The sequence below is a fragment of the Nansenia antarctica genome, assembly GCF_963989245.1.
Source record: "Nansenia antarctica genome assembly, chromosome: 6".
In the NCBI taxonomy this organism is placed as follows: domain Eukaryota; kingdom Metazoa; phylum Chordata; class Actinopteri; order Argentiniformes; family Microstomatidae; genus Nansenia; species Nansenia antarctica.
The window spans coordinates 20,648,378-20,661,297 of NC_137676.1; the positions used below are offsets into that span (position 1 = coordinate 20,648,378).

At 43.8% G+C, this 12,920-nt stretch overlaps 1 protein-coding gene across 1 annotated transcript in view; it reads right to left on the reverse strand.

Annotated features, from left to right (window-relative positions):
- LOC308159557 (adenylate cyclase type 3-like) overlaps window positions 1-12,920 on the reverse strand; it is a 62,257-nt gene that overhangs the window by 32,001 nt on the left and 17,336 nt on the right. Inside the window, exons 6-12 of the mRNA XM_080533370.1 lie at window positions 12,790-12,920; window positions 12,490-12,634; window positions 11,784-11,903; window positions 11,401-11,504; window positions 10,734-10,895; window positions 2,959-3,046; window positions 2,329-2,445 (exon numbers count right to left, since the gene is read on the reverse strand). The exon at window positions 12,790-12,920 is cut by the window's right edge and continues 28 nt beyond it. Of these exons, the coding sequence (XP_080389496.1) occupies window positions 2,329-2,445; window positions 2,959-3,046; window positions 10,734-10,895; window positions 11,401-11,504; window positions 11,784-11,903; window positions 12,490-12,634; window positions 12,790-12,920 (867 nt within the window). The remainder of the gene's footprint in view (window positions 1-2,328; window positions 2,446-2,958; window positions 3,047-10,733; window positions 10,896-11,400; window positions 11,505-11,783; window positions 11,904-12,489; window positions 12,635-12,789) is intronic.

A 12,920-nucleotide genomic window follows, 5' to 3' on the forward strand; every position in this document is an offset into this window, starting at 1 on the left:
GACTAAAAGAAAGTATTATGATTCAAACCGCCTGTAAATTACTTATTTTTACCTATGTGCTAACAACCATTTTGCACCTGCTGTTATGATATTCTATTTTCCTGTACTGATTTTATAATTTCATAACTAATGATTAATGATAAGTCTATTCTTCTATACTGTATTTTAACTTGTTAATCGAATCCCAAGTCATGGGACTCTGTGGGCCGGGCAACAGTTATGTTTTCACAAGCTATTCTGATAAAGGACACACTGACCTAGTCATGAGGGAATGGGTTTGAAGATCAAATAACTGGCCAATTAGTGCTTTAGAACGCACATAGAATTAACTGTATAAAAATGTCTGTTCATCCTAAAAATATAACTGTGTGCATATGCTTACTGATTTCTTAATGCTTACTGATTTCTTAAAAACATAACAGAATGTGTGTGTGTCTAACGTTGCGCAAGACCAGGCTGCTCCCACAGGTGGATACAGTTGCCGACAAAGTGTGCAACCACTCTCACCATGACTAACGGCCGGGGGCCAGAAGAAGAAGATAACACACAGTACACTCGCACACACACCAAAAGGAGTTGAAGGCCAAGCTGCCACTTCAGGACCTGTGAGGCGTCTATTTCTCAAACTAGAGACTCTAATGTACTTGTCTTCTTGCTCAGTTGTGCACTGGGGCCTCCCACTTCTCTTTCTACTCTGGTTAGAGCCTGTTTGTGCTGGTCAGAGCCTGAAGGGAGTAGTACACACTGTTGTAGGAAATGTTCAGTTTCTTGACAATTTCTCACATGGAATAGCCTTCATTGCTAAGAACAAGAATAGACTGTCGAGTTTCATATGAAAGTTTAATGTTTATTTAATGTTATCTTCATTGAAAAAAAAAAAATATATATTCTAAGTGACCCCAAACCTTTGAACGGTAGTGTATGTTTGGAGAAAAAGGATGAAGCATTTGTAGAGAACACCTTGCCAACTGTTAAGCATGGAGGTGGATCCATTATGCTTTGGGATTGTGTAGCAGCTGGGGGCACAGGCAATATTGTGTGGGTGAAGAATGGATTCCACCAAATATCAACACATTCTAGATGCTAATGTTCGAAGGTCAGTCCAGAAATTGAAGTTGAAGAGAGGTTGGGTATTCCTGCAAGACAATGACCCGAAGCTCAAAATTAACCAGGAAGTACGTCCAGGTAAGACAGATGAAGGTTTCGGAATGGCTATATAATGAATATTATCAAAAATCTGTGGAGAGATCTCAAACATGCCGTGCATGCAAGAAGGCCGAAGAATATTTCTGAGCTAGAGGTGTTCTGCCAGGAAGAATGGGGGAAAATTCCCAAAACAAGAATTGAAAGACTGGCTACAGGAAGCGTTTGCAAGTTGTTATAGTTGCCTGAGGAGTAGTTACAAAGTACTAGCTGACAGGGTTCCCAAACTTTTGCACAAGGCCTTTTTCCTTAAAAAGTAAAACGTTAAAAATAAAAATTAATCTTGCTTTAAAATGTGATGAAACATGTTTAACTTTGTACCATTTAGAGGTTAGGTTTGCTTCTTTTCACTTAGATATTAATTGTAAAAGGCATTTTGACTAGGGGTGCCCACATTTCTGCACCCCACTGTAGGTCAGAGCAGAAACAAGGTAAAACAAGTTTTATTTAATGTCAAGCCAATGTCCCACACCACACTAAACATCTCTGTCCCAGTGGTCATTCCTGCAATATGCACTAAACAAAAATATAAACACTCCCTCAATACCTACATTTTAGAGTGGCCTTTTATTGTGACCAGCCTAAGGCACATCTGTGCAATAATCATGCTGTCTAATCAGCATCTGGATATGCCACACCTGTCAGGTTAGGTGGATTACCTCGATTACTACAGATTTAAACACATTTGTGAACACATAGGCCTTTTGTGCACATAGAAAAAGTCTTAGGTCGAGCAGTGTTGCGTTTATATTTTTGTTCAGTGTAGTTATGTGTAACACCAGGAAGACACATCCGGACATGGTAACAGACAGAGACACCAGTGGACGCTCTAGTAGACGCTGTCCATGCCTGACTAAAAAGGCAGTAAAGTGTGTCACAGGCTCTCCCAGTGGGGCCGTCCAAATGAGCAGGCAGTGAAACAGACAGCTAAAGCTCCGTAATGGACCCCTTTGGGGATAGGTAATCATAGAGGCAGACAGGGATGTGATAGCACACAGGTGAGAAGACACACACACGTGGGCACACACACCATATGCAGAACACACACAGACATACATACACACACACGCTCACGCACACACACACACACACACACACACACACACACACACACAGAGGTCTCACCATGTCCGCCACCTCTGCCATGGTTAGAACAAAGATGGCTGCCATGGCCCAGGTGTTTCTGGCCCAACGTGTCCGATCGATCCACATCGAGAACGACACCAGCCTCTTGGAGAACATCTGTCACACACACACACACACACACACACACACCATTATACATGGTTTAAAACTAAAACCATCATCATCACCATCATCATCATCATCACCATCACCATCGGGCGGCTGTGGTTCAGGAGGTAGAGCTGCCGTCTAATGATCGCATGTCGAGGTGTCCTTGGGCAAGACACTGAACCCCAAATTGCTCCCAATGAGCGGCCCAGTGCCTTGCATGGTAGCTTGCCGCCATTGGTGTGTGAATGGGTGAATGAGAGGCCGTTGTAAAGCTCTTTGGATAAAGGCGCTATATAAGTCAGTCCATTTACCATCACCATCACCATCATCATCATCATCATCACCATCACCATTATCATCATCATCACCATTATCATCAACACCAACACTATAACCATCATCATCATCACCACCATCATCATCATCACCATCATCATCCTCATCATCATCCTCATCATCATCATCATCACCACCATCATCCTTATCATCATCATCATCATCATCATCAGGGTGACTCACTCTGGGGAAGACGGCGGCCAGGGAACAGATGGTGAGGATGAGCAGCAGGACTTCTCCAATGGCCAAGGTTACATAGTTCACTATCAGCCTATCAGAGAGAGAAACAAGGTCATGTAGTTCACTATCAGCCTATCAGAGAGAGAAACAAGGTCATGTAGTTCACTATCAGCCTATCAGAGAGAGAAACAAGGTCATGTAGTTCATTATCAGCCTATCAGAGAGAGAAACAAGGTTACATAGTTCACTATCAGCCTATCAGAGAGAGAAACAAGGTCATGTAGTTCACTATCAGCCTATCAGAGAGAGAAACAAGGTTACATAGTTCACTATCAGCCTATCAGAGAGAGAAACAAGGTCATGTAGTTCACTATCAGCCTATCAGAGAGAGAAACAAGGTCATGTAGTTCATTATCAGCCTATCAGAGAGAGAAACAAGGTCATGTAGTTCATTATCAGCCTATCAGAGAGAGAAACAAGGTTACATAGTTCACTATCAGCCTATCAGAGAGAGAAACAAGGTCCTGTAGTTCATTATCAGCCTATCAGAGAGAGAAACAAGGTTACATAGTTCACTATCAGCCTATCAGAGGGAGAAACAAGGTTACATAGTTCACTATCAGCCTATCAGAGAGAGAAACAAGGTTACGTAGTTCACTATCAGCCTATCAGAGAGAGAAACAAGGTTACGTAGTTCACTATCAGCCTATCAGAGAGAGAAACAAGGTCATGTAGTTCACGATCAGCCTATCAGAGAGAGAAACAAGGTCATGTAGTTCACTATCAGCCTATCAGAGAGAGAAACAAGGTTACATAGTTCACTATCAGCCTATCAGAGAGAGAGAAACAAGGTCATGTAGTTCACTATCAGTCTATCAGAGAGAGAGAAACAAGGTCATGTAGTTCACTATCAGCCTATCAGAGAGAGCCCCAGTTCAGCGTGAGCACCACCCACTGTACTTTGAGGTGCCTGGCACCTGTAAAGGGGGGTGGGATTATTATTTTGGATTATGACTTTTATTTGGTGCCACTGTTAGTCCTCTCTGCTCCCTGTGTTGCTTTACCAATAAATATCCCTTTATTGCATTTTTGGGTTTCCTGGTTTTTGTCTGACTGCACCCAAGGACTCACTGGTCCAATCAGTTGCTTTATGTCCTGCTACCCCGAGACACCAGGGGGCGTAACAGAGTCAAACACAGTCATAGACACCAGGGGGCGTAACAGGGTCAAACACAGTCATAGACACCAGGGGGCGTAACAGAGTCAAACACAGTCATAGTGGAACACCATTCCATCGGTAGGCTGTGTTATTACAGATGTTCTCAGTTCACCCATTTTCTCAAAACCTTAAACACAAATCCAAAAATTCAAACTACATTCACAAAACCCCAGTCTTTCCTACCAAAATAAAACTACACCTCAAAACCACGTATCCTGTGTTCAAAACCGCACACTGTATTCAGATCATACACACAGCAAGTAAAAATATATTCACCACAGAGCATTCATTAGACACTACATACAATCATTTAGGACACAGCATCCAGGGCATGTAGTTAACAGAAAATGTTTATAGTAAATGCATTTAGCAAAAACTTATCGTAGTCAAAGTGATATTGATATCCGAGCACGTGGTGTTCGGAAAAGTGGTCGACGGCTTGCTTGTCATGAGGAAAATTGAGAACGTCCCCACTGGCCCTAACAACAAACCCAAGCTCCCCATCTTAATCTCCCAGTGTGGGGAAATGTGACCCCAACTTTCCATCCAGGATGACATCATCATCTTTGTTTGTTTCTTTTTTTCTTTTCTTTTTTAAGAAAGCCGCTCAACCAATCGTCTTACTGGAATTAGTGACTTTTCTCCTTAATTTTCCCTCACTAGAAACCAATCTGTTATATTTTTGTAAATTGGATGCTGTTTATAAAATGGAGAATTCCTGTTTGTCCAAATGTGCCACAGAGGATCTGATGTTTCAATTAGGCAGGTAGAATTGTGGGTCAGTTGGGAAATGTTTGTCACATCCTGCTCTTAACAGTACACTTTGTGTTCTCTTAAGTCATCATTAGTTTTCATCATAATGTAAACTTTTTTTTTTTAATGCAGATATCAAGTGGTATAGGGGTAGTGGTGGTCTAGTGGATAGTGAGTTGGACTTGGGATCGGAAGGTTGTGAGTTCAAATCCCGCCTGAAGCCACACCACTACTAGTGTGCCCTTGGGTAAGGCACTTAGCCCTCAGTTACTCCAGGGGGAATGTCCCTGTAATTCGTAATTGTAAGTCGCTTTGGATAAAAGCGTCTGCTAAATGGCAAAATTATTAAATTATTATTATTGATATCTACATTCAGAACTTTCATAACAAAAACTAAAAAAGCTAAATGAAAAGCACATTACTGCACAATCAAACTCAGTGAGATTCATTCTCCAACATCATGTCTTTGTGCGTGGTCCAGCCAGAGGACTTCATCTACGTCACAGACAATATATTTCCTTGCCAGGCAACGGGGAAAAACCCTCTGGTGTGCCGAACCCAGCCTTGACAAGACTCCACAGTTATATCATCACAGGCCTGTTCCATAGCCTGCAATAAATTTGCCCTGGTGTAGGGCTGTCTGTCCTTCCACCGCCACGCAGAGAAAAACTCCTCTATTGGATTCAGGAAGGGGCTGTAAGGTGGAAAGAAAACCATTATGAAGCACTGGTTGTTGGTGAACCACTCACGTATCAGGACAGCACGGTGAAAGCTCACATTGTCCCAAACTATGACATATACAGGATGAACTGCTTGCTGATGCAGCTGCTCATGCACAGCTATATTATCCTGTAGACCACCCAGAAATGTAAGGAGATGTTCAGTGTTATATGGCCCCAGGTTTGCATGACGTTGGAGAACCCCCCAGTTACTTATGGCTGCACAAAGGGTGACATTGCCACCACGCTGGCCAGGGACTTCCACAATGGCACGTTGACCAATTGTGTTCCTGCCTCTCTGCCTCCTTTTCGCCAGACTGAACCCTGCTTCATCTATGAAAATGTATTCATGGGGCCTTTCAATGGAATCCAGTTCAAACACTCTCTATAAAAATAGATTAAAAAGTAGTTTACAGTTTTTTCCAATTGCTAACTCAATAAGATGACATGCATCGCACAAACTGACACACAGAGAGCAAAACCTCTTCTCAAGTCTCCAAAACTCTTAAAACATTTTCTGCTTTACACACATTTTGCTATTCAAAATGGCACTTTTTAAATGCACTGAACACGGTTATCTGCCTAAGACACAACAATCTGACATAAAGTCACATGTTTGCCATTTCAAAACACTGCCATTCAAAATTACACTTTGGTTAATTGTTACCACTTCAATCAGGAAGTAAGCACTATAAAAAGACCACAGGAGCACCTTTCTTTTTACAACAACAATGGAAGACGTTGCAGAGAGAGGAAGAGGAAGAGGGAGGGGGAGAATAAGAGTAGGTAGGTAGAGTAAGAGGTAGGGGTAGAGCTGGTAGAGGAGGTCATGGCCAAAGGAGACAACAACTTTCAAATGAAATCAGAGCAACCTTAGTTGATCATGTCATCAACCATGGCTGACAATGCAAGAGGCTGGACAGAGAGTGCAGCCCAACTTGAGCCTTTTTACTGTCGCCTCTGTCATCCGGACATTTAGACTGGAGTACAAGTATGTAACCAACATTTCTTTCCCACAATGTAGTACACCCCATGTCATAGTGTATCAGTTAGGTGACACCTGTTTATTTCATGAATGTCATACACTAACTGTACAAGTTTGCTGGACAATTTACTCTACTGTGGAGGAAATATCTTTAGGCTGCCTTGTCCAAGCCCTATATTTTAGTTTTTTTGTTTTTCTAAAGGACTGAGAGACGCAACCATGGTGGAGGAAGGGGCCAAATGTTCAACAGGGTACAGGAAGCTGCCATTGTAAACTTGGTTTTGGCAAATAATGAAATCAGATTATGGGAAATTCATAGCCACATCATCCAAGACAACACCATATTCAACAACATTCAACATTTTTGGGAGCATATTTTTGTTCACTCCAATGTAAATATATCTGCTGTGCATATGTTGCACTGACTTGTTTGGTGTAAAATAAAAATAAATGTTTCAACAGCATGTGTGTGTATCTGCAAATATGTCTGTACATGTGAACAATCTGAAGAAGTCTCTACAATTTGAACTATTTTAGTATTATGGCAAAGCATACTAAAGATGAGAGTGCTTTTCATTATGCCCAACAGTGTGTAGTTAGTTCGACAAAAATCTGGTACTATGAATGAAGTGTGTGCCATTTGGTGTAAAAGTTAGATTTTGATAATGCTATATGTAGTTTTGGTTGCAGTGCTTCATTTTGCAGGATATATGAGGTATTTTGCAGTTTGGGTGTGTGGTTTTGTGAATTGTGTTAAGTATTTTGATAAAACCAGCCTAGTTAGCAAAATTGTGTTTTAGCAATCGGGAAAAACTGTAGTACAGTAAGTGATAGACAGACTTCTGCAATAGTGCATTTACAGTATATTTACAGTATATGCACTCCAGATTTACCTACATTACAAGTTTACAGTACTGTAAACGTAGCAACTGCAACTACTAGCCTACAGTAACAGTACTACAGTAACAGTAGGCCTGTGAACATAGAATTGTACTGGAAGCATCAGTGCTGAAAGTGTGTGTAGGTTACCCTTACTTGCACATACTGATATCTTAGATCTTTGGCTCTTGCAGAGTTGCGATCAAAGGGTACTCTGTACACTTGTTTCATGCTAAGTCTGTTGCGTGTGAGGACACGGTCAATAGTTGACAGAGACACACTGTTGATTCCATCAAAGTTGACATTGGCTCAATCCCAATTCCCTTTTCTACCCCTATGGCTGGTTTTCGAGTGCTACTCGATTTTGAGCCAAGGCCTCGGAACAGAGCCACAAGCCATAGTGGTTGAAATATTTCCCTATGAAATGGGACAACCCTTCAAGACCCTGATACGTCATCAGTAGTATCATAGAAAAGCATTGACGCTCGCGATTCATTCACAACTTAAGTTTTACGCTATCATTCGATCAAACAAGTCATCAAATAAAAAAGAACAATGCCTCATTGTCAGACCATGACAGAATAACGGCGCTCTAACCTGTATGAAACCTGTGCTCCTATCCTGCTAGTCTGCACTGATATAGGACAACTTCGCGTCTGAACTTTAGTTAAATCTACGGCGTCATATGCCATCAAAGGGAAACATGGAAAAATGCATGACTTACAGGGAGCGCAGATTTATTCTTATGGCGTTCCCGAAATCCGATGTGACAGGAACGCTGGAGAAACAGCCGCTGTCCACTGCATTAGTCAACTACATGCTCCTTGAGTCTCCCGCTCACTGCTCTCCATCAAAAATGGCACATCCTTCAATAATATTAAATAATAACAACTGCTCGGGTTAGATTGTGGGTTGTTTTGGTTTAATAAGTGCCGCTATACAGCTATATCGTCATATACCATCAAGGGGGGGAAATGTTACATGGAACTAGGTCAAAACGCGCGACTAATCATGCAAAAATCAGCCTAATGTTAGATAGATAACTTAACATTAAATATGTCTACCATCATCCGCTGTCAAACGCCACAGGTAATAATTTATTTCTAAATAAACAGAATTGTACATCTCGGAAATGTGAATCACGCTCCGTGCCATGCCTTCTATGGGAAGGCTGTGCTTGAGCCAAATGCCGGTAGATACCCGTGTTGCTCCCTTTCATGCATGTCGTCAATTCCCTGCACGCTGGACTGTGTTATGCTTGTTGTAAAGAAAAGGGCTATAATGCATTGAAATGACATTAGTAGGTGTCATATGCCATCTGCGCGACTGTCATCCACAAATCAGCCTGTAAGGTTAGAGCAGCATGTCGGCCTAAAAGTGTACAAGCATTTTGTTATGCTTGTTATAAAGAAAAGGTCTATAATGCATTGAAATGACATTAAACTAAGATAATAAGATGGTTATCATAATTTTTCAAATCTTTATTAATAAGTAATTACAGAGAAAGTAATGACATTTGTGGCTGTGTTCCGTATTGAAAAGAGGGAAATCAGACTTTTGTAGATGATTCGCAATGCATGGTGGAATCAAGGGGTATGGCTCCGAAGCTAGTCTGGTCCTGAAATCGCTCCAAACGAAGGCGTGGATAGCCCTCCCCCTTCCCCCTAGCCCTCGATGAAATATGAATTGGGACACCCCTACCCTAAACGTGAACGCACAAAACGAAGCCATAGGGGTGAAAACGAAGCCATAGGGGTGAAAACTAAGCCATAGGGGTGAATTGGGATTGGCCCATTGTCTTCAATCACTCTCTGCTGGATTTCACGAGTCGGATGGCATTATTTTGAAGGACCATGTCAACAATGAGCGCTTCTTGTTGTTGGGAGAAAAGAGCAGTCCTTCCACCCCCATTTGGTCGTCTTTCAATTCTACAAAGGGGAATATGCACTTACGAGCGTATACAGCCAGTAAAAATAGTACAATTACCTGTTCTCTTCTCTGAATGTCCTGATGATTCTGGCCACAAAGAATCTGCTCAAATTGGGTTGGACTCTTTGTCCTGCTTCCCTCATTGTTGTCCCATGAACAACAACATGGTGCACAATAGTTGTGTGGATTTCATCAGTAATGATTGTTCTTGGTCTTCCTCGTTCCCTTCCTACTCGTCCACCACCTCTCACACAAACTCTTCCTCCTCTGCCTCTCTGTATGTTTCCGTCCATTGTAGATGGATGCACATGTGCCACCTGTGCACTCTGAACTGACTTTTATCCTGCCCAATTGGTCTGATCACATCATTAGAAACATGTGTGTTAAATGTTGAGTTGTTTTGTGTAACAGATGACAACTGAGTTGGAGTTGTGTTCACATTCTGCTGCCACTGTTCACAATTTTGCAACACAAGTGTATCACAGTGTGAAATGTGTTTAGTGACTGAGAATGTGTTTAAGGTTTGGCAAGAAAGAGCGGATGAGTTTAGCAAATTGTGTCTAAGTACCTGAACAGTGTTTAAGGTTTGGCCAAAAGAGTGTTTGATTCGACAAATGAGTTTAGGCCACTGAGGGTTTGGTTCAGAGAATGGGCTTTAGTGTTTCAGCTGTAACATGGGTCTGAGTTGACATGTGTGGCTGCATTATGTAGGAGGACGGGCTCATTGTAATAGATGAAATAGAATGAGGAATACGTAAAACATACGTGTTTGATACCATTCCTCATTCCGTTCCATGCATACAATGAGCCCGTCCTCCGATTTCTACCTCCCCTAGCCTCCCCTGCAGTGGGTCTATGAACACCTCCATGCCTGTGGCATACAGTAAGTAGCATGTATACGTGTTGTACAGTATGTTGTATAGTTTAGTAGTATGTTTGTGTCATGTTCCATGCTGGATAGGCGAGTAGTGTGTGTGTGTGTGTGTGTGTGTGTGCTCGTGTTTGTGTGTGTGTGTGTGTGTGTGTGTGTGTGTGTGTGTCTCTGTGTGTGTGTGCCTCTGTGTGTGTGTGTGTGTGTGTCTCTGTGTGTGTGCCTCTGTGTGTGTGTGTGCCTCTGTGTGTGTGTGCGTGTGTGTGTGTGTGTGTTTGTGTGTAGTGTGTGTATGTGTGTGTGTGTGTCTGTGTGTGTGTGTGTGTGTGTTTGTGTGCTCGTGTTTGTGTGTAGTGTGTGTGTGTGTGTGTGTGTACCTCTGTGTGTGTGTGTGTGTGTGTGTGTGTGTGTGTGTGAACGTACAGCGGGTCGATGAGCACCTCCATGGCGGCGGTGAAGAGCAGGACCAGGCAGCAGCAGCAGAAGGCCGCCCCGCTCTGCCTCTCCTTCTCTGACGAGTAGCGCCCCTCCAGCTCCCTCGCCACGAAGCGCAGGGACACCGGGCTGGTCCGGTGCTCCTTCACACTGATAGGGGGGGATGAGAAATAGAGGGAGAGAGAAAGTGGGAGACAGGTGGTTAGAGAGAGAGAGAGAAAAACAGGTGGTTGGGGAGAGAAAGAATAGAGAGGGGGGAAGAGAGAGAGGTGGGGGGGAGAAGGAGGGAGCGAGAAAGTGAGAGACGGGTGGTTGGGGGGGAGAGAGAGAGAGAGAGAGAGAGAGAGAGAGAGAGGGAGTGAAGGAGAGAGATGAGGTGAGGAGATGAGTCTCTCACCCCTGTTGCATTTCTCCTCTAACTGTAATCCCCTCCTTCCCTCTCCTTTCTCTCTCCTCCTCCTCCTTCCAGCCCAGGGTTCCTCTCATCCCTCTCCTCCTCCTTTCTCCCCTTTCTTTCATCTCCTCTACTCATTATGATTATGGATATATGATTAATTCCCTCTGCCTCTCCCCTTGGTCAAATCCGCATCTCTCCCACCCAGTCTCTTGCGTTCTCTCTCTTTTTGTTCCCTCTCTTTTCCCCCCTCGCTCTTACGGCTCCTTGTTCTCTCTCTCCACCAGCTCCAGGTGCAGCAGCCGGTTGATCTCCTGCTCGCTCTCCCGCACACCCGCGCCTCCGTCCGCCATCTTGGTCAGCACCTACAGGCAACAACGGTCTTGAACAGGGCCCCCTTTAAAGGCAAACTGTGTGTGTGTGTGTGTGTGCACGTGTGCGTACGTGTGTGTATGTGTGTGCGTGTGTGTGTGTGTGCGTGTGTGTGTGTGTGTGTGTGCGCGTGTGTGTATGTGTGTGTGTGTATGCCTGAGTGCGCGCGCGCGTGTGTGTGTGTGTGTGTGCGCATGTGTGCGTGCATGTGTGTGTGCATGTGTGTGTGCTCGAAGATACGTTTCAGGCTAAAGGTCAGGGGTCAGGTTTACCTTTTTGTTTGCTTCCTGTCTGTTCCCTGTGGGCGTAGCCTGGACTGAGCCCACGCTCCCATTGGTCTCTCTGGTGCTAATCAACTGTTGAGAGTTTCTATTGGACACTGTGCCAGGATTCTGAAAAAGGGGAGGAGAGAGAAAAAGAGACAAAAATGAGAGAAGGGGAGAAAGAAAGAGAGAGGAACAATTGACAAAAACAGATTGTGGAGAGGTTGGTAAAGGGGTAAAAGTGATTTATGAAGCAGCAAACTGTGGTGACAAAAGTATGACACCGCTATTGCAAGACAGAAGTCACTTCTAGACTAATAACTGTACGGGAGTTACACAGAAAGAGAGGCAGATTATAGAGAGAGGCAGATTATAGAGAGCCTGTGGGAACAAGTATTTGAAGTATATCAAGTATTTCATAAAATAGGCTACCGCTGGAGAAAGTGTTAACAGAGTGAAATCTTGCTTTAACAACTTGCATCCAAATTCCAATACCTGTTTTAACCTAGTTGAATTAATTAGAATATAAGACATATAAAGAAGGGAGTCCCTGCGACGACCTTTCGTCAATGACTAAAACTAAGACTAGACTCAAATGTTTTTGTTCACTAAAACTAAGAAGGATAAAAATGACTAAATGTGACTAAAACTGATGCACATTTTGGTCTAAAGACAAAGCCTACATGTAAACCAGCCTGCCAACATGAACACTGACCTGCGTAGTGTCGTTGGGGGCGAGTATCAGGTAGGTGTCGATGCCTTTCTCCAGCAGGTACTCACACCTGTCCCCCCCGGCCCCAGGCTCCAGCTCAAACTCACCATGCAGACACTCCATGGTGCTCTGGGAGATGTGCACACGCCTGGATCACACACACACACACACACACACACACACACACACACACACACGCACACACCCATCAAGGAAAGGCTGACTTCTGCACTGCTACATAACCACCTCTATGACATCATCATCGGTGGCCTCTCCCTGGGTGACATCATCAGCAGGCCTCACCCGGGGATCCCCCCAGACTCCATCTTGTTGGCCACGGTGACGTCGGTGGACCACACATCAAACTGCCAGCGCTTCTGCCCCAGGACCCCCCCCAGGACGGTGCCCGTGTGCACCCCCACACGCATGTCCAC